Source organism: Chiroxiphia lanceolata, chromosome 10 (assembly GCF_009829145.1).
Source record: "Chiroxiphia lanceolata isolate bChiLan1 chromosome 10, bChiLan1.pri, whole genome shotgun sequence".
Taxonomy (NCBI): Eukaryota; Metazoa; Chordata; class Aves; order Passeriformes; family Pipridae; genus Chiroxiphia; species Chiroxiphia lanceolata.
Genome location: NC_045646.1, coordinates 4,154,882 through 4,176,823, shown reverse-complemented (window position 1 = coordinate 4,176,823; position 21,942 = coordinate 4,154,882). Strand labels below are relative to the sequence as shown.

Genomic DNA, 21,942 nt, shown 5'->3' with positions numbered 1-21,942 from the left:
CTGTGTCCTCTCAGCCTTCCCTCTGGAAGAGGAGACTCTTTCCTCTGTTTGTGGACAACATTGCCTGAAGGATGTTCAGCCATCAGAGATGGCTTTTATTTTTCAATGGAGAAACAGGTTCGCAGTCTGCTTATCTTCATTTATGAATTTACAGACTGAATATTTAGAATGTGGAGATGACTTCATTGAGCTGGTTTTATGCCTTTTTTTTTTTTTTAATTACAGAAGAAAATAGAAATATTCAAATCAGATCACACTAATTAGTGAATCTAATTATGTTTTCCTAAGCATCTCTCTTCTTACCTATTCTTCAATGAAAAAATCATTTGCTCAGGATGTAAAACAAGGGAAAGGAGATTGCTGTGACAATTAGCAGTAATTAATGAGAAGCTTTGAATTGCTTCATGTTAACCTCAGCATCTATTAGTGGAAAAGGCTTGGATTTTCCTGCTGAGGGGTGTGGGTATGCACAAACTCCTTCCCTCCCAAAAGGGAAGCAAAGACATATTGGGAATATGACAAGGAGTTAAACTGGCTTTACCTATTTTTTTAGTGAGTGTTAGAAATACTCATATGCACCTGCTGCAGATTCACATCTGTCAACATACTGGCAACAAATAAAATGATACTGGTAGGTGTTTTAATTAAAAGGAATTTTTACCTCTTTAGGGCATATTTAGCTTGACTTGAATAAATGCATGATCATTGCAGCTGCCTGTAAGATGTTACTTATTTTCTACAGAAGCTTGTTATGTTTCAGAACTTGTGGATTTTTTCACACTAGAATGAAAATAAATCTCTGGAAACTTCTTATGAAAGGGAGCCATATTGTAAAATAGCTTTTTTTTTTTTTTTTAATATCAGTGAGATCAAGTTTCTTCCAAGAAAGGTCTTAATAACGAAAGGTTCCTCTCTGCCCTGATACACACAGATGTATATATTTATATGATGGAGTTCCACCTGCATTCAGAACTAAAAAGAAATATATCTTCTGACTGAAAATATCTTTAGTGATGATAAATTTTCAAAGATGTTCCCATTTAGGTTAAATAGAAATATTGAAAACAGTAGGTCAAGCTCACACAATTGCATTTTCCAGCTTCTCCCCACATTGCTTGTCACCTACATCCATGGGACATGTGAAATTTGTATGACAGAGCCTCGTAACAGTGCAACAGAGAGCACAGATGACATCTTGCCCCATGTAATCAATCAGTAGTTTGCCTTTAACAGTAGAGAAATCAGAATTTAATTGATGTATTTTGGATTGGTCCATAAAATGCTTCAAAGTATTTTGCGCAATTGGAGATCCTGTGTGGCCAGTAGATAATACATCTAGGGATGTTTTCCTTTGGAAATTATTAGATTTGAAGTTGTGAACCACATGACCAGTTCCTTCTTTAGAAGTGACATGTTGGAAGAGTTGAGAAACAGATCCATCTTCTGCACTGCTGCTTCCCTGTAATTGCTTCCTGAAAGCAACTTGTCCTGGATGTGATTTCTGCAGCAAAGTGAGAAGAAGTCACATTAACCCACTGAAAGGGGAGATACTGCTTTCAATTCTCCTTTTGCCCCTGCTTTCTCTCCTGATTTATGGATTAATTGTATGCTTGCTCCTGACACAACTCCGTGTTGTCTCTGTCATGGTGGCTGGGATCATATCTCTCCTTCTGAGACTCCTGGGTCTTAGACTTGCACAGTCTCTAATTGAACAACTGATGATTGATAATTGAATACAAGAACAGGCTAAAAAGCTTGGCTTGTGTAGCTGAGGAAAATGAAGGCTGATAGAGGTTATGCCTGATACCGAAGGTGACAAACACTCCCAGCAAACCATTTAAGCTAAAGAACAGTGCTGGAACAAGTACAAATGGGCAATAAAGTGTCCATGAATATTCTGAGGCCAGAAAGGAGCTTTCTAGTGATAAAAGGGTAAAAGGGATTGATGGAGTGAGGGCAGTACACTGGTAGAGATGTGTGAAAGGTGCCTCCAAACACCATGTTGTTGCTCCAGTGTGCTGGTGGACCAGGCCACCACGAGGCCAATGCTTTTGGTGGATGTGTAATAGCAGGCATGGATTTCCCGGTCCTGCATCTGTATTTGTAACCCCTTTTGCTGCAGATCAAAGGACTCTGCCTGTTTTGTTGGTTTTCATGTGCTTGAAAGAGAACGCTGTAAAGCATGACAATATTCAAGGCAAAAGACAGTAAAGACTCATTTTGGCATCTTCCCTTTCCATTCTGTCATTGCCAGACTTTTTGCATCTCAGGTTGAACGTGGCAGACTGAGCTGACCCCCCCGTGAGATTGAGAGATGGTGGGATAGAATAAATGCAGAGACCCTTTGTCCCAAGGAATTTCATTCCTGAGCATGGCATTGTTTTGCTCCTATGATATATGACCTGTTTTGTTATATTCTCTGCTGAGTTGGGGAAATAATCTTAGAGAGGTGCTTTGTGTGAGGGTCTGGCATTTTGTCTCAAGCTGTGATGCTGGAGCTTTGTGCTTGATGGTGCTCAGTCCTCAGTGTAATAACTTTGCTTTCAAGAACTGGCATTTTCAAAAACATTTGTTAACTTCATTTTTCTTCAACTGACCTGAGCAGCAAACCCCTGAGAGGGGAGTTAGTCAAGGTGGCACACTTGTGAGAAGCCTTTTCCGTGCATTTTGAGGGAAGGCAAAGTTTTGTCCCATGGCTCTGGATCAATCCTTACTTTGCCTCTGTGTTCCTCTGCATTGCTCAGTGTTGTGCATTGCCTTCTGTCACTGCTTTTAAAGTAAAGTAGTTTGTTGCTGGAGTTTGAAAGTACTTTGCAGCATTTAATCTAATCAGCAAAAACTTCCTCATCCCATTATTTGGGCAATTTTTGGGGAGGAGTGGTTGTTTTCTTTTGGGTTTTATGATTTATACTTCATTTTTATTATGGCGTGTTTGTTCAGGAGGAGAATTTTTCATTGCTTGCCTTTGTAGTGATTGTTTTGCACTTTCTTGGGACAAAACCGGCTCTTTTGAAGGTCTCTATGCTTACGTGCAAAATATTGGCAGGTCTCTGGGGCTGAGGAATGCAGTGGAAACCGTAGTGCATCCTGTGCTTTGATTTCTGTAGATCTTCTGTTGGTCGTGGTGGTGAAGCAGAGTTTCTCGCTTCTAGCTCCTACACTAGCTTCTACAGTCATTTTTATTCATATGAAACTTAGTTGCTGTAAATGCTACTGATGGTTCCTAATAAAAGTAGGAAAATTACAAAAGGTTTTTTGGTTTAGTTGTCCAATTTTAGGCAGATATGTTGTTTTCTGGACTCCTACTGTGAGAGGATAGGAGCTCAGCATCTTAGGGAGCCAGGTCACTGGGAGAAAATGAAATAAGATTTAAAGAAATATATATCTGTGTCTGTGTGTGTCCTGGGTATATTTTCTTCAGTGAGCAGTGGGACAAGGGTATCTTTGGCTGTATGCTCTGTTCACATCTTTGAACTTGTGTGTTTAACTCCCTAAGAATAAAATTGCTTTACTCATATGACTAAAACTGGATTTAAGTGACAAACCTCTTGTAAATAGGCATGAAGAGTTTGTGGTTTGATCTTTGGTTTCCCTGTAAGAACTGAAATCTGCTACCAGTGATAATCTGCATCACCCTCCTTCATAGGTTTGTCAGTGGAGTTCATGCTGCAGCTCAACTAGTCAGGAATTGTATTTTATGTGTAGCTTGTAGGTTGGGATTAGGGAAAAAGAGGATGGTAATACTCAGAGTTGCATGGCTTTCATCTGAAGGGGTTTGCAATCTCCAGACATACAATCTGAGATCAACCATACTGCTTAAATCAAAGACAATTTACCAAATCCTCTATTTTGTTGTTATTTTGGAGCGATTTCAGAAGGTGTTTACTTTTGGGTTTGGGGTATTTTTTGTTTGTTGTTGTTCTGGGTAGACCAGGTTAACTCACCTAACCTCCTTTTCCTATTTATTTTTATGATTGTTTCTCGTCTCTTCAGAGTGTTAATTTGCAAATTTTCATCTTGTTTGTTTCCCCATTGTATGCACAACTTTAGCTTGTTTTTCTGTGGTTTTTTTCAGGGGAAGTGGAAGGGGAAAAGAGAAAAAATAATCTTGCAGTGCTAAAAATAATATGAGCTTTGAGCATTGTGATGACCGCTCTGTATCATCAGGTGGCTCTTTTACACTGGAAGAAACAGCATTAAAAAACCTCAATATCCAGCAGGAATCCTTCGTGGGGTTAAAACTTTCAATTTTGTCATCCTTCATCCCTACTTTCCCATGTTTTTCTTCCCCAGCAATGTGTCAGTGTGCAAATTCTGGCAAAAGCACAATTATGCACTCAAAACTCATGAATTAAGCTTCCCCCAAACAGATTTTTTTAAAGGAAATCCTATGGTATTCAGCAGTGCGTGTTTTTGTTTACAGCAAAACTCTTCCACCACACTGGTACAGCAGTCCTTAGGGAATGTTCTCTTTTTCTCCAATTCCCATCAGACTCTGGCTCTTTAAAGCCCATCTCCTTAATTTTATTCATCTCACGGGATCTGTGGACCTCTGACACTGGTGATGGGAACAGGACGCTGGGCTTTCTGCATTAGAACATGGGCACCTTTTCCTCCTCTTCTGCAATGAGAGGCTACAAAACCACATCTATCTCTTCCTGTTGGCACAGTGTAGCTGATTTTGGCTTTCTCAGGCAGCCTTCAGGTTGGGTACTAGTTGTTGCTCACTTACAACCCACCTTTTTGTGCATTTTTTTCCACAGGAAATAAGTTATGGCATATCTGTAAGCATCCCTTTCTCTCCATTGCCATCCCACATTGCTCTGATCGTTGTGTAAACATTGCTCCTCAGGATGCACCAGCACCACAAGCCTCCTAATTTGTTGCATTTGTACTTTTTGTGTAAATACTCTCTTTGTGGATATTAAATAGTAAGCAGATGTCCATCAGAATATGTGCTTTACAGGCATTCTTGTGTTTGACAAAGCTTTGAAGAGCGGATATGTATCGCCTAGGAGCTTTTATTTTTGAGTCATTTATTTTAACAAATCAGAAGTCGAAAAAAATTTTAAAAGTTAAAAAAAAAAAAGGCTTTCACCAATACTATAATTTCTATTACAAATCATTGAGTTAGCCAGTCGTTCCCTGTCCCTTATTCAACTTGGAGCTACGTAGCTACACAATCACTTCTTAAGCACGTGTGTACATGTGCTGGGTGAACAGCAAGTGCACCATTGATCTCTGAAACAGCCACTCTAAATAAAACCTGTTTTTTCACGTCAGGTGGGATTTTGGCCACTGATTTCAGTGGATGTGGACCACATCATCCTTGTCTGGTTTAAGTCCAATGCAGTCCCCTTGATTTTGCCCAGAACAGGGAGCTCTGCTGTTTCCTGGATCAAAGCATCTTTTATTCAGGCATCTGATTTTTGGCTGAAGCTTCTTCTATATTTCAGTGACCTCTAAAATAAATTTTCCAAATGGCTTCCTCATCTTCAAAACTATTTTTTTCCACTTCTACTGTTACTAAATACCACTACAGAAAATGAGCTCTAAAGCAGGGCAGAATCACAGAGCGAAACTCTTATCAATATATTTCCTCAATGAAAGCTTTATGTGGCACCTCTGGATTCTATAGGAGATTTGTCATTGATTTCAGGAGGAATACCTCTCTTTAAAAGAGGAATCAGACAAATCCCCTCCTCTCCATTTATTTGATATATGGCATAGGATGCACAGTTTTCTCTGGTACTTCCAAAGTTCGTAATTTGTATTTCATCTTAATGCCACTTTGTGAATTTATTGGCAGCCAGAAACACTCCATCAGGATTATAGAGTTTTGCCTACCTTTTGGTGGTTATAACACTTTGTTAAAGGACAGTTTAGTTATTTTTAGTTAGGTGCCACATGAGTGGGTTGATACCAACCTGCCACCAGAAGAAACTCTTATTTTTAAGAGACTAGGAGAATACATCAAAACTCTGCTAGCACTTTTGTGTGTGGGGGGGTATTTGGTTAAATAGATGTTTATCTGGGAAAGTCATCATCTGGCTAGCAGCATACTGAATGTTTCTAAGCAGCTAACTTATGTATACTAAACAAATTTGGTTTGGCTGCAGCTAGAGCTGCCCTGTGGAAATTCTCAACATACATTTGTTTGATTGAGCTGTCATTTTCAGTTGATCTGCTGATGATCTGTGTCACTTTGTTTAAATGTCCTGGTGTGGGTTTTTTTTCTTTTTATTTAATACAGTGCAAAACCAGTCTGCTTTCTGTGATGGATTAAATTGAGGTGAAATTTGAGAGTTACTCCTGTTTTCGATTTCTGTGCCCTGAGACAGGTGGGCTGGAATGACAAAGAACTTCACACACAAACACATTAAAACCAAAATGGAGTGGATGCCCTTATGATTTAAAACATCCGTAGATGTGTCAACTACCAAATGCTCCTGTTCAAAGTAGTTGCTGGGATTTGCACTTTAAACAATAAAAGGTATTTATTTGGTATATCCCACTCAGCCAAAAATACCTGGACAAAACGGGTCCTGAGCAATTTTTCTCCTCCAAAATTCCCTGTGCAAAGTTCTGGAGTTTTGGCCTCTGGTGAGAGAACTCAAGGTTAACCCCAAGATGAAGTCCCTGGTGGGCAGCAGGGAATGGAAATGGGCTCTCCAGCATGCTTGGGATTCTGTCAGCCCAGTCTGGGAACTGGGCAGCATCTCTGGTGGTCTCAGGCCTGGAGACATCCTTTCTGCAGGCACTTTCTAAGAGACCAAAGCTCCAAAAGGACCACAGCACTTGGTCCAGGTGGTTTGGGTTTTGGAAAATGTTGCTCAAGCTTTGTGCTATGGGTTGTGCTCCCTCAAGGTTGGTACATGTGAGATTCTGGTGGTTCCACTGGTTTTGGAGGGGAGTGGTGTTGGCTTCAACAGGGAAAAGTGGGAGATGTAGCGCAAGGAGGAGCACAGCATGTGGGAGAGGAATCCTAGAGCCAGGCTATCCTGGTGCTTAGTCCCTGACCTGCCCTCCTCCAGCTGACCTGTCCAGAGTCTAGAGCCCTCAGTAAAATTCAGCTTTCCCTGTACCCAACCTGCACTTTTAGTGCAAGATTTCAGTCTTCACTTTAGAGCTCTTCAGAGGCTCACTTTGCTCATCTCCAGCTTTTCCCATGTGGATCTGCACATGAACTGCCAACTGCAGAGCAGCTGGACTGCAGCTTTGTGAGGAAGGACCAAGTTATGCCAAGTCCAGACAATCTGACTGTCACTGATCGGGTTTGTGATCGTGGGTCTGTTGAGTTCACCCATGTGGCTGCAGCTGGGGAGATGGAGTTATAGTTGTGCACAGAGTGCTCTTTCAACACATTCTCGTGACAACACTTGGATTTTTTTTCCCTTCACATGTTTGAAGTTATGCATGGCCCTACCTAAGTTGCTGAACTGAGGTTCACAGGAGTGTGGAGAAGGTCAGCTAAAACATCAGTTTGATGCTTGCTTTGAAAACCGCTCTAGGAAGAGCTGCTTTCCTTTGACTTCAGTTTCTACTGAGCTTACCAGGGAAGGCTAAAAATGCAATATGTTTCCTCTTCCTCACTCTGGAAACGTCTTCTGTGAACAGTAATCACGTGATGCATGAACAAGTGCAGTCCATGTTGCTCCTGCTCTGCTCTTCTTTTCTGGTAGAGACACTGATGCTACAGTGAAGGGTATCTGAAAAATGATCTTTTTCATAACCACTTATGGTTTTGTGAAGCATAACAGTGTAGCTTAAAAATTTCTGAGCATTTTTGGCTTTATTTTGGACAAAAGGAATTTGAGTTGTTCTCAGAAAAAAATTGGGAAAAGCCACATTATTTTCCTGGCATAAAAAAGCCCGATCTTCTCAAGCCATTTTTGCTCAAGGACTTCTATGATTTAGGATGTGTCTCTGTGTTTATATATAATATTATATAACATATACATGTTGTATATATACATCCTTGTCATTATAAACAGTACTTAAATCCATGTCTGTAAACATAAATAGATAGTTAAGTAGTCTCTATAACAGAAGATTAGTCCATAGTGACATAATAAGTAGAATTAAAGTATATAACAGCCGCATGTTAGTTTGAGCTTGTAGGGTCCTGTGAGATCCTTTGGGATGGAGAGCACTGCCTGGGCCAAGGTCTCTAATGGTGTGGCATCCAGTTACACGAAGGCTGAATTTAGTCCATTAAGAACTATGTATTTATTTAAGCTGTCATATATCAGCCTGCACGTGAAAACAATAGAGCTTGTGAAGATTGCCAGTTTGGGGGAAAAAAAAAAAAAAGGAAAAAAAAGGTTATTTTTCAGATTTGCTTCCAAGTTATTGGGATGAACCAGAAGCTTTCAGAGTGCTGATTTATTACCCTCCGTTAGCAGCTCCCCAGGACCCCTCTGGTTCTCCAAGATCAACATCTTCATAGAAAGCGATACAAGGTGTATGGAACAAAGAGGGGAATAAATTACATTAGCAGTTAACTTTCTTTACAGTTAATATATATTAATAAATATCTACAAAACATTTGAGGCTTTGACCAGGAAGCCATGTAAAATAAACAGTATTCCTACTCTTCTTTTTTTTTTTTTTAAAGTCAGACTAGATCTAACTGATGTTAACTGTTTCACAGCAGGGGTCTCGTTCTGGTTTCACACTGGTGTCACTGTTGATTTTGGAAGGGGGATGTGATCAGAATGAGGACTGTCATTCCTGCTGCCTTGCAACAGGCTACTGGTGCTATGAGAACACTTGGCATTTCCATACTGTCCTGCTTTGCATCTTCAAAGCACTGGGGAGAGATGAGCTATTCACCATGGAGCTCATCTGAGGCAAATGAGATAATATGATCCCATGGAAGAAATGGGAAACCCAAGAGGGAATGGGAGAATTTGTTACTGGATATGTTTGCAAAAGCAACTGAGCATGCAGTGTCAGAGCTACTCGCTCCCAGTGTAAGCAAAGACACTGGTTTGATAGACCAGGGAGGTGAGAGCCCAGGAGGTCCTTCCTGTTAGTCCTGTCTGTGCTGAAATACCTTCTTGATCTTTTTCTAAGTAGCTGCTCTTCAAAAACTCTGGTCTTTGCTGGCCAAAAACTCCCCAGTGGTTTCTGTGTCTGTGATATCTCTGTCTGTGGAGCTTTGGCTTGTGTGGAGGTCTCCAAACTCATGACACAAGGGCACCATGGGCAGTCAAGCTTTTGGTCCTCGAAAGCTGCAGTGGAACTTTTCCCTGTGAGTACAGCAATGCAGATGGATGTGATAAATTTTGCTCGTTTCCCTCCAAAGAACAGGGAAAGGGGTGAACAGAGGTGCTACTCTGTGTCCAAGTGAAGGGAGTAACAAAGGACTTTTGGCTGAGGTTGAAAATATGTGTTAAAGAGGGAACAGACACCTCCCAGCTGTGGACCACCAGCATGGGAGAGAGGCAGGAGTGGAAAGCTCTTAGATAGTGTTGAAAACCTCCAAGCAGTCAACCACAGAGAAAACACCCTTCAGAGACGTGCTCGGTAAAAATACAGCCAGACAAACACTCTTGGAGGAGTTTCTAAATTACATGAGGAACAATTTTATAGGAAAGAGGTGACAACATCCTGGATTTGCCAAATTTCTGCAAACACTTTTCCTTTTAAAACGAGTCTCCTGATTGCTCAGCAAAACTCTCAAAGCTGTAATATTTGGGGTTTGGATTTTTTTTCTTCTCTAACTTCTCTGAATGTTTTCTTTTTCCATGATTTTTTGGTAATAACATGCAGAAGAAAATGAAACAGTTCTAAGAAGAGTGGGAAGGGAAAGAAATGGGAAAGTGGAGAGGAAATGAAGGATTTTCAGGGGAGAGCTAACTTCTGTTTTTTGAGAACCTTCCTGTAGCAGAGGATGCAGACAGGGCACAGGGAGGGATCTGTGGCCAGTGGCAGTTCAGCATCATTCATGGGCTGAAGCACATGAAACCTGTGGTGACTGAGGACCTGGGCCCTTGTTTTACCCCTGTATGGATGTCTTGATTGTAAAAAGCCTGATGTTTCCCCTTGTCCTCTTATACAAAGGCCAAGAAAAATAATTGTTACAGGTCGTTGTAGCTCATCACACTCATGTATGCCACGATTTCCAGAAAAAATAAACTATCTTAGAAAGGTAACACAAAATTTCAGTGTACTTAAAGGGTGTAGTTTCCTTTTGCCTCTGTCCTTGTTTGAAGTCATACTGCCATGGGCTCTGTTGTAGGGCAGCAAGTAGCTTTTTCCCGGTTGTGCTTGGATGCCTGCAGTAAATGCTGTCAGTTCTGTGGACAAACCTCATCTGCATCACAACTGAAATGATTGTTTCAGTAAACTCACTGGTAAAAGTCCCACTGACTTTAAGATACCCCATAAATCCCAAGTTTGCTGGGACAGACCAGCCTCCTGAAATGTGGCAGGAAACACAAATACATTTTATTGACCATAAATATTTTGTTGAGATTAAAAATTAGTTAGTGCTTATTTAAAATGTATGGCTGGGACAGGTAGAATTTCATTTGTCAGAATAAACTGTGGAAGTGTTTGGAGGAATGGGCAGTCTCTGGAGGAAGTTGGTGGAGATAATGTAGATAAATCTGGTTCAAATGCTCTTTTTCCTGGAAAAATGAAACAAAAAATTCTTGCAATCTGAAAACATGTATGTTTTGTTGAATGACATACCAATGAGAAGCACTTGTCAAAGTGTGCCAGCCAAGGACCTGGATGTCCTGGAGACAAACAGAAACAAATTTCATCCAAGTTTTGGAATAATCCCACCCCAAACAATGCTATCATGCAGGAATAAAATTGTTCCCTCATATGGTGAAATAAAACAGTCCCAAAGGGCTTTTTGTGAAAAAAAAGAAAAAAGAAAAAAAAAAAAAAAAAGGCGACTTTAGTCAACCAAACTGGTTGGATATAAACATAATCTGATGCCCTAGAATGATGCAGAATCCACCCACACCCCTGACATGAAGGATAGTTGCTCTTAAGATTCATGATTTTCCAATCAGCTAAGTATGTCCCATGTGTTACTGGGTGACCTTCTCTTGAGAAGTCACTTGCAGGAAAAATTGTGGCCTTGTATCTCAGAAACAAATGCTGCAAGCCAGTCTTGCCAGACCTTGAGTTTCTGAAGTGGACAGTATTGTAGGATTAATTATCCGATACTTTTCCTGATTAGTGTATTTGTTATGAGTACTTCTGTTAGTGCTTCAAGGACTTAACTACAGTGTATCACAGTGTCACTCGAGTATAATTAATACTCTCTCACTGTAATTGCATAATTAAAAAGCTGTCTGGCTGCTGGTGCAGAACTCTCTGCTCTGTAGCAGCTCAGTTTTCCAGAGGCAGCTCCCCAAAAGTCCATCCCTCCCTTAAATACTTGGATATAGCACATAAACAGGTACGTTATTGGTACCCTGCTGTGTCCACCAGGCCTTCTCTGATAATCCCTCACCTCTTGCTCTTTCATCCCCAGCCTTTTGAGGTTGTCCTGTGTAGGGCCAGGCGATGGACTCTGATCTTTGTGGGTCCCTTCTAACTTAGGATATTCTGAGCTGCCTTCTCCTGGCTGGTCCATGTCCTGTATTCTTCCCAGGTGGAGTGCAGGCCCTTTGGGATTCAGGCAATGCAGGTCCCCTCCTTGATAGTTTCCCCAGGGCCTTTTTGCCTGATGATGTGACTGTACCAAGACTATACATGAGAGGGGATGGGGTTGCTGAACAATCACTACTTCATTCTCTTTAAGCTATTGGTGTTTAGAGTGAGAATTGCTCAGCTTCCCAAAGCAGATGGATAGGTGTTTATAGGCTAGTGCTGGAATGGCTGCTGGTAGGAAGGGGTTAAATTCCTTTTTATTCATAATGTGCTTTTGAAACAAAACGTCCTGACCTGGCTTTTTTTCCCCTTTCTTTTTTTTTCCTTTTTTTTTTTTTTTTTCAAGTGATTACACTTTACTGCATTATAAGGGAGTGAATGCATTTGCGTCTCAGGACCGTACTCTACCAGATACTGACATGTTCAACATCTCCTGTGGCTTACCAAACACATCAGGGATGTGGACCTCCCTCTGTTTTCTCATTATGCCAAATAATGAAATGTGGAAATAATTCTAATCCTTTCTTCTGGTTGTGCTGTACCTCTGAAAATATGATAAACTCAATCCAATTAAAAGTCATTACCTCTACAAGGCTCAGTCTCTATCTATAACCTTTGTTTTATAATTCACTCTGTTATCTGTCTTCATTATAATTTGGTAGAATGGTCATGTTTTATTACTGCTTTCTGTTGGAAAGAGGCATGTGATTTCCAGTGCTACTTTGTGACATATCTCAGTTTAAAACAGTAAAGGTCTACTAATGAGTAAAAAGAAGTTCAGTTGCACTGATTTATTACACTGAGATAAAGTTTCATTTGTGTTGATTATAATACTGTAGGTTTAAGTAAATGTTCTTATTTTAAAATGTTCTTTTGCAGTAATAGTTTTTCACTGTTGCAGGGACTGCTAAAGTGCATTACCTTTTTTGTCTTACCCCAGCTGATACAGATTTAGTTAATTTTGTTCCTAGTCAGTATTTTCTCTTTATAAGTGGCTGATCTCTCTAATTCACGTTTAACCTTCCTGTCCTTAGTTTTGTCCTGAGTATGTTGGCTTCTTGTGCCATGTCACTGTGAGAATATATGTCATGTTTACCATTATGGCAATTGAACAATGAACAAAAGCTGGTTTCTCTAATCCATTTTCCTCCTTTAGCAGTGACCAGTATCCAGGGCTCAAAATTTCAAAGTAGATTTTTTTTTTTCTTCTTTTTCTTTGGGTCTACTCCATATAGAGAGTCACAAAGGGCATTAGTGAGTATGTGTTAGCTGCTGCAGCTCCCTTCAGTTGAAATATTTTACTAAGATACAAATTTAAGCTATTAGTTAGAGTTTTAGCAGGCTTTGGGCTGCCTCCCAGCTGCTGTGGATCTCTCTAGGCTCCTTGCTAGCTGCAGATCTGGCTCTCAGTATATCAAATCCTACAACTGGCATTTCCCTCTTCTCTTACCCCCCACTCTGTGTAACCCAGGAAAGGTTTTGAAAGTCAAATATATATATTTATTCCATTGAGGAAACTTTATCAACCAGCACCAAAGTTTATTGGCACTAGCTAGTGATATAATGGGTAGTTTAAACCCTGCTAACTGCGAATAATTTTTCAGCGGTGTTTATGATTGCAGTAGACTCTAACAGACCAGAAGTACAGATAACATAAATATTTCTACCAGAGATGATTGTACTGGAACTATAAATAAAATTAGACTTAACTTGTAAATAAATTCAGTGCGTGCCAGCCAACATTTATAATCCTTTGTTGCTGCATGTAGTACAGTAATTTATACGGAAAGTGCACAGGAATACAAGCAGCCAAATTTTGCTTTCCAGTTGTGCAGGTGCAACTTCCCCCGACATCAAGGAGAGCAGCTCCCGTGCAAATGAAAGTAGAATTTGACCCGTAGTCTCTCAGTGCTGGACCCTAATTAAAAGCCAGCGTCTGGTCCACATCAGATGCTTTTGACTGTGTTACTCAATTAGACATGAATGACACTAGACAGAGCACCAAATGCTACTACTTATTGTAGGGGCTGATGGTGAGAATTGCCAGAGACGACGGGCAGGTCCTTACACAGTTCCTATATTATAAATTTTCTGGTCTAATACCAACACTTGGCAATGCTGAAGTTATCCTGTCCTAAAGGCCTGATGCTCTTGAGTGCGTTTAGATTCTTTTCTCACTTGCCCGTGGACAGATATGTCTCAAGTGCTTGGTGCTCATCCTACCATCGGGAGCTCACTTTGCTCCCAGTCTGAGCCATCTGTTTCAGAGTTCTTTTCTGCAGACACTCTAATTTAGGAAGCAAAAGCTGCTTCCCGTGCAAGGAAGGTTTTTAATTTGTCTTGTGCATTATCTGCGCTGTTGTTACTGATGTGTATCTTTCTATGAGCTCAGACAGAAGCCACCAGCAGCCTGGAGCCCTTTGCCCGGGGCGCTCCAGTGGTGCCCCCAGCTGAGCTCCCTTTGTGTTTCATGTAGATTCTGCTGCCCATGGTGCAGCACCGCGGGAAGTTGGTGATTTGGGTATTTCGGGCCCAAAGCTGTGCTCAGGCCGCCTCCAGCTGCTTTTTTCTCCTGCCTTTGTCTGCGCAGCTTTTCCTACAACTCCCTCTTCTGCCGGCACGCAGAAGGGTTTGCTCCTCGCGGCTCAGCACTGAGGTGTGGGAGGCAAATGCCCTCTGTGATCAGCAGTGTCACGAGCACGAAGGGAAGGCTGAAATCTGGGCACCACATTTTCCTCTAATTTTGTCACATTAGTGTCAGTCTGAGGAAATTCAAGTAACTTTGGCAAAGTCCAGGGCAGACACTGATCTCGTTTATTCCTTGGTGGAAGTCTAAAATAATTACTTTAGATTTAACAGTCGTGTAAGAGAAATCAGAATCTGGCCTTTGGGGCCACCACAAAGGTGGTGCTCTAGTCCCCCTTGCTCTCACTGCGTGGTCCATGAGCGTGGTTTTCGGGGCTGGACCTTTTGAGTGTGTTCAGGGCAGCTTTGGTTTTCTCATACTTGTGTTAGGGTCAAGTAACACAAATATGCAAAATCCCCATGAGTTTGAAGGCTAATGATTGTGAAAGTATTTTTCCTTTGTAATTGAAGTAATGATTCAGAACAGCTTCAAGTGCTGTGTTTATCTCTAAAAGTGCTTTTAATCTCTTTTGTTGTACAATGGAACTTGCTATTTGTAAAACAGTGTTTCTGTCCCATGCTTTATGATTTTTACCTAACTGGGAATTACTAGCTCTAGTCTGTTTAGAATCTAATCTCACTTGATTAGGTCTGTCTGATGCTTTTGACAATGAGGTCCTGCCTGGGGCCCCCAGACTGTGTTACAACACAAATAATAATAAATAATTGTCACTAGGTCCAGCTCCACAGAACAGTTCTGTGAATAGGGAGCGGCACAAACCAGTCTCAGGTACGTTAACTGATAAAGTGTTCAAGTAGAGTAATGTAGCTCTTGGCTAGAGTCCCTCCTGTGCCTGGAGATAGTAACCCAATCTCTGCAAGTTTCTAAAGCTAAGGATCCTTCTCTGCTTCTCCTCTGGCCCCCTCTGAGTCACGACCACCTGGTGTGGACTGTCAGGTGGCTCCCATTTCCTTCACCACTGGCTGTGTGTTCCTTTTGGAGCTAATGGGTTTTCTTCTCTTAATTTTCTGCTTTTCTTGACCTCCCGTGTTCTAAACTGATGTGGATATATTTTGTAATCAATCAGTCTCTGCCTGTAACAGGTTTTTTTTTTCCTTTAATACTTGTTCAAACAGAAATTCAGATAAAGGTGTCCATTTGTATGCAACAGGAAATGCCTGTCTCCTTTTCAGATATCCATGCAAATACTCCAGGCTGATTTCCTCTGCACTGAATAGTAATGCTAGGTCAAACAAATGTAAATTCTCGCTGGTCTCTTTCAAGGATCTGAATCAGGACTTTGTGGCACATTCAGGTCCACCCTTACCTTAGACAGGAGAAAGGGATTAATTCACCTGATCCTACTATGCTCCCTAAAGCCTTCATTAGTGCATCCTCCCCGAAGGCTTGTATCAGGGATGGTCAATAAAGCTGGTGGAGCTCAAAGCTCCTGACGTGGTGTGATGGAATTCTCCCATCAAATAGTTAGTTCTCCCGGTGTCTAATCTTTGGGACTAGGGGTCATCTTTCTCACCTTTGAGAAGTTGCAGGCATGAAACTGTGTGTCTCTTCTCATTGCAAAGAGCCACTTCCACATTTATCTCAGCTCTTACTTTATCCTGCTCAGAAGGTGATGGCATTCTGAAGTAGGCTCTCTAGATGCCTTTGCTTTCAGCCTACCTCTTTCATCTGGAGTAATCAGCCACCCAGTTTATGATTAAGTCACTGGTGCCCGCGTGGATGAATCCAAGTGCAGAGAACTGGATTTCACAGAATCACAGAATATGCTAAGTTGGAAGGCTCCCACAAGGATCATGCACAGGATGATCCCCAGGAGTCACATCATGAGCCTGAGAGTGTCATCCAGTCGCTCCTTGAACTCTGTCAGCCTTGGTGCTGTGACCACTTCTCTGGGTAGCCTATTTCAGTGTCCAAACATCCTTTGAGTGAAGAACCCTTTACTAATATCCAACCTAAACCTCCTCTGACACAGCTTCAGGCCATTCCCTAGGTCCTGTTACTGATCGCCACAGAGAAGAAATTAGTGTTTACCCCTCCTTATGTGCTAGAATGTTTATCAGTCAATAGTCACTTTGGGAATGTATATCCTCAGGCACAATTTGCCTGAAGAAAGAGTGGGTGGTCTGTATGGATGTGTTTCTGTTTGTTATGGGTGGTTTGACTCTGCAGATCTGGGTGTAGACTTGATTCTTGGAGGACTTCGTGTGAAGTTTGAGTTTAAGACTGCCCTGAAACACTGATAAATGTAACAGGCTAGCGTGTCTGCTCAACGTGAGATGCCAGCATGTGGCATTTCAGCTGCACAGAGTCACAGTCTCACTGAGCACGTGGCCCAGTGTGCTCTGACAGCAGCACGTCTTTGCCTCGCTCGCAGCCACAGCCAGGGGAAAGTGGTTTGGGTTGTGTTCAGCAACCTCTGTCTCTCTGTCATTAGTGCCTCTCACCTAATTGCTCTTGGAGAGGAAGAGCATGCTGAAACTGCTGAGAAACATCCTGGTGGAAGGAAGTCCTCTCCTCTTCCCAACTGTGCACAGGAGGCCTCTCAGTTTCAAAGTGACCCCAGACCCCGCATTTACAGGGGTGGCTTTGGCACTTTGCTCTCCCATCCTCATCAGGCACCTCCCCAGCACATGGCCAAGTGGACTCTTTCCTGCTGGCATGCAAGGTTGTGTCAAAAGTGCAAACCCAGGTGTCCACCCTGGTCTTTTAGTAGCAATTAACCTTTCCTCCTGGGTTTCCTTTGAAGCTTGCTCATGTTTTTATTGTAAAATAGCGGTGAAGAACTTTATGGAGACTAACATCTAAGCTTCCACACTACCTAATCTCATCTCTTCCCTTATCAGGGGCCTCACTTCTTATTTCATCCCGTTTCTAGTGGGGATAATTATTGGAATTTAAAGAAGCCATCTTGAATTTCAAAACTGCAGAGCTATCTGTGTGAATGATTTGCAGTTCACTGTGAAAATGATGTTTATCAGCAAAGTCCCTGGGTTTAATCCTAACCTTACAAAGGTTTTCCATCAGTAAATATCCTATGGTTTTGCTGGAAGTCCCTCTGATCCATGTGGGTGTAAATTTTAAGGGGAAAAGTCACACACCCTTTGAAAATTAGGCCCAGATCCTTGGTTCATGTACATTGATTTTAATATAGCTCCTTATATCATTAATTTCACAAATATGTCTTAGTGGTCTTCCCATCTCTTGGTCAGTCATAATTCAACTCTGTGTTTATTTTGAGGTTTAAAAATATATTTTTTTTTTCTAGAATACATTGCTATTTCAGGCAAAAGTCTATTTCAGTAATCTGTTCTACCCACACTGTTAGAGCTTTGGGGCATACAGGCCTATTATATTTTCCAGAGCTTTCAAGCTGAAAGCCAGTGTTTAACGACAACATCGGGTGTGGCTGCTGGAAATCAAAGGAGGCACAATAGACCCAGCAAACGGACTTGTCTCCCTGCCAGGCTTCCAGAGGCCAATTTATCAGCTGCAGGTTTGACCCTATATGGCTAAAAATGAGCGTAGCCAGAATGACTGAGATAAGTATAACCGAGGCCTTTGAGTCTGAGAAAGAGAAATTAAACTGGACTGTCCCCGGGGGAGAAGAAACATCTGTAAAGCTGTGTTTGCTAAATGTTTAAGGCTTGGCTTGTGCTGGCTCATGGGCAGGCGCTGCTGGCAAGTGGGGCTGAGGAAGGTGCCTTTGGGAAAGGCACAGAGCAGGTCATTGCTTGCTGTGACTTAATTTGTTTGGCTGAGGTTTTCTCTATTATTTGGTGGAGGAGAGTTGACTGTGGGACAGAAGGAGAACCTTGGTTTTATGGGAGACTGCTCGGTGGGACAGGGAAAACCACAGTGACTGTGTGAGATAGGCTTTTTAAGGAGTTTGAGTGTCAGGCACCCAGCTGTCATGGAAAATCAGTGGGATTTAGATGCCTGAAGATTTTATCCCCCAGACCCCCCTTCCAGTGAGCCATGTGCTTATCATCATCCAGATCACTTTCCTTGAGCGATTTCTCTTCCTGCACCCCATGTGTATACATGGCTTGGAGTTTTTTTATCCCTGTTTCAAAAACAGCTGAAGTCTTTTAGGCAGGACTGCAATCTAAACAGTTGGGGGAAGACATCTGAATGGGAATGAGCCTACCCTGGCTGGACACAACATTGCTGCCAGCATGTGAAGTCAGAGAGCACATGGGAGTTTTGAGGGTGCTCAGGAGGCGTGGATGAACCTCTGTCACCCATCCCATCACACTGGAGCAGAGCTGTGTTTGGGGGCAGCAGCAGTGCCACGGTGTAAGAGATGGCTCCTAGTCTGGTTGTCTCAGAGCAGAGCAAAGTGAGTGGTGGCATCCAGGTGGAGCTGTGTCTCTACCCTTTCCATGTCATTTTTCCTCTTCCTTGAAGTCCGGGATGAGTGTTGCTGTGGCAGGAAAGTATGGGAATGGGCTCATAAGTGGTAGGCACAGAGTAAGCTGTCTGCACTGGTTCTTTGATGAGCCCTTGAGCATCTTTGCCAAACTCTGCACCGCTGCACTACGACTGGATGGCAGGATATGGCAAGATTTCTGCACCATAAGCAATGGAAAATCCCTCTGTGTGTCCTTCTCAGCTAAATAGTGGAGTCAGTCATGATTTTCTAGTTCTCAGAGCGCCAGGTATTAGAAAAGTGACAAACTAATCAATATTGGGTTCAATTGTTAAAGTGCAGGCAGAGTCTGCCAAACCAGAGGCCGAGGGAACGGGTAGCTGAACTTTCTTGTGACATGTATGAGGTCATAGCCAGTGCCACATAAAAGAAAGAAAAACAGTTCATGGCTGTGAATAAATTGCTCACAGATGAAGAATCCAGTTTGCCAGTCCTGTGATGGGAGCAATCTATTCCAATGATTTGTTATGTCCCAGTGTTTGTCTTAGGCAGTACCAGAAGCATGAAAGTACAGATATAAAACCGTGAGATAATATGTAACAAAGATGTGAGAGACAATGGGCTATGACCAGTTTCCAGTGGAAAAGGCATACGGTGCTAATCTACCATGGATAGTTTCTTAAATGAGCAAGAAATTGAAAGAACATTTTAAAGTTTCCTGTTTCTTCACTGAAACATAGTCGTTCTGAGTGCCAAGCCCAGCGTAACGCTTTAATTTCTGGGCCAACCATATTATGCAAATCTCCTCATGCTCAGGTCTTAAATACCCGATCTCTCAGTTTCAGTCCTTGGAGAAAAGTATTCTCACCTCCTATTTAGGTTCAAATTAAGTGGAATGAGTTCTTGTGTGTATAAAAAGTCAATAACATTAATAAAATTAAATGAATGTAAATAATTAAGAAGTTTTCTTGGTTAGTTGGTCTTTTTGCTCCTTTTGCATGTGTTATTGGGCTGAGTACTGTATTGCTGGTACAGCTAAAACCTTTGCTGAAGTAACTCAGTTTTTTTACTAAAAGGAATTTACAATCAGTCTTACATTTTGTGCTGTCAAAACCAGTGAGTTTTTCTTTTTTAGTTTTTGTTTGCTGGCTAAGCCCCAGAGATGAAGGATTTTTTTATTGTGTTTTGGATCTGCCCCAGGTTTTTTTTTTTTTCAACTGTAAGAGGAGAAGGTTCATGTTCTCTATAAGGTGCTGCTTGGATCCTGAGTTATTTTAGACCATTGCATTTCTTGGAGGTCAATGGTAAGACACTGATTTACATCAGCTGAAGCTCTTGCCAGGAGTTGTGTGGTAGGCTGGATCCTTTCCTCCAAAGACTAATTGGAGGCCATCAAACTTAATTTTGGCTACTTTAGGTTCAATCTGTCTCTCTGAAAGACCAGTAAAGCTTTCCTGCTTTTCAATTCTCTTAGATTTCAGTTGTAACATGCAACGCTGGTTTTCAATTGCGATTTCAAAGCGTGTGTGATGCAAAGCGCCGTATCCAGACCGGGCTGGACAATGGGTGTGCCTGCCTATACATCTGTATGTAATTCCCTCGCTTGGGCTCAGTGATGCAAACCACTTTTGATGTCAGGAATATTGAGAAACCCTGTGTACCCCCAGGCCTACACTAGAGAAAAGGCTCATGTCCTTCCAGGGTGAGGCTCTGCTGCAGGATTCATGATTGATGAAGGTGCTGCCCGCCTACCAAACCGTCCTCTCCGTTTTGTGTGCGCAGGCTGAAATGGTTTCGTATGCAAAAACTGTCAGGATATTTCAAATCCTACTGTTTGGCTTTCTTTTCCAGGTGATGAATGTTTGTATGAGAGCTTTCCCGAACTTCCCTTGGAGGAAGTGCCAGAAGCTGATGGAGAGGCTGCAAATGTTCAGTGTCCAACATCCATCAGCATCCAAGAGCCGTCTTCTCCAGCAACCTCCAGCGAAGCTTTCACACCAAAGGAGAGCTCTCCTTACAAGGCTCCAATATACATTCCCGATGACATTCCCATTCCTTCAGAGTTTGAGCTCCGAGAATCCAACATTCCTGGAGCAGGATTAGGGATATGGACCAAAAGGAAGATTGAAGCAGGGGAAAAATTTGGACCTTTTGTAGGAGAGCAGCGGCCACACCTCAAAGATCCCAGTTACGGTTGGGAGGTAAGATGCTGAACTCTCTTTTGTTCTGTTGAGTTCTTGTGTGTCTATAAACATTATTATTTGCAGAATTTGAGTCTGATCCTGCAGCAGCCAGAGCATATTTGTGTGTACCAACTGCTTTGTGGCCTTTTGGGGCTTTCTGCATGGAGACAAGTGTCAACTGAAAGAGGAAAAAAGGAATTAATATTGCTCTTCATGCATGAAATCTGTCTGGTTGGATGTTGGCAAGTGATGCGTTGTTGGAACATTTCTGTACCATTTTTAGTGTATTCTCGAATAGTCCTGCAGTATGTTTGTGGGTGAGGGATTTGCAAAAGTCATTGCACTTTAGGTTTGAAAAGAAACTGGGTGCTGCTTTCAGGGTATCATTTTCACTTTCTGTCAATGATGATTAGAACAACCCTAAAATGCAGTGTTGTGTGGCTAAATTGAAGAACCTTGTGCTACTTGGGGACCTCAAAAGCTGAGGGGTTGATCCTGCTTCCATTTAACTTAATGGGAATTTTGCCATTCACTTGGTGAAGTATGTTTGGATGCTGGTGTCAGACCCAGCACACTGGAGGATGACGTGGTTCATGTTACTTCTGCAGACACTCTGGGAAATGCTGCTTTTCCTGGGGGGAGCTCAGGATTCTTTTGGTGAGTACTGGGGTTGGCTTCTGCTTTCCCTGCCTTTGGGGACAACGTGTTTTCCTCACTGTGATATCACCGTGGATCTGGCTGAGCTGCTGGTCCATGGTCAGGTCAGGGACTTAAACATCATGTGGTGTATGTTGCTGTTGTGTTATGAGGTAACAAATGTTCTTGCATGGTTTTATTCATAGTTTTAACAATGTGCTGTAGGAACAGAGCTTAATCTCAGTTTTCCATCTGTACGTTTCCTTTGGTTTCTGATAAGGGGAGCAGTGCAGAGTTTGCATGGCTCTCCAGGGGCACGGCTGACCTCTGGAGAGATGGGAGTTCATTTTCCCAGGAAAAATGGAGTTCTGCCGTGGAGCAGAGCCTTGCAGATATGGCGGAAATGGAGGTTTGATTTGCTCTTAACTGTCTATAAATACTCAGTGAGTTCATTCCCAACTTTCCATCCAGTTGTTTAAACTCTTGTG

General features: G+C 42.0%; 1 protein-coding gene across 6 annotated transcripts in view; it reads left to right on the top strand.

The window, feature by feature from the left end:
- Positions 1–21,942, top strand: part of MECOM (MDS1 and EVI1 complex locus) — a 333,649-nt gene that overhangs the window by 127,739 nt on the left and 183,968 nt on the right. For all 6 annotated transcript variants that reach the window (XM_032698113.1, XM_032698110.1, XM_032698107.1 and 3 more), the window contains exon 2: positions 20,487–20,836. In XM_032698113.1, the coding sequence (XP_032554004.1) occupies positions 20,487–20,836 (350 nt within the window). The remainder of the gene's footprint in view (positions 1–20,486; positions 20,837–21,942) is intronic.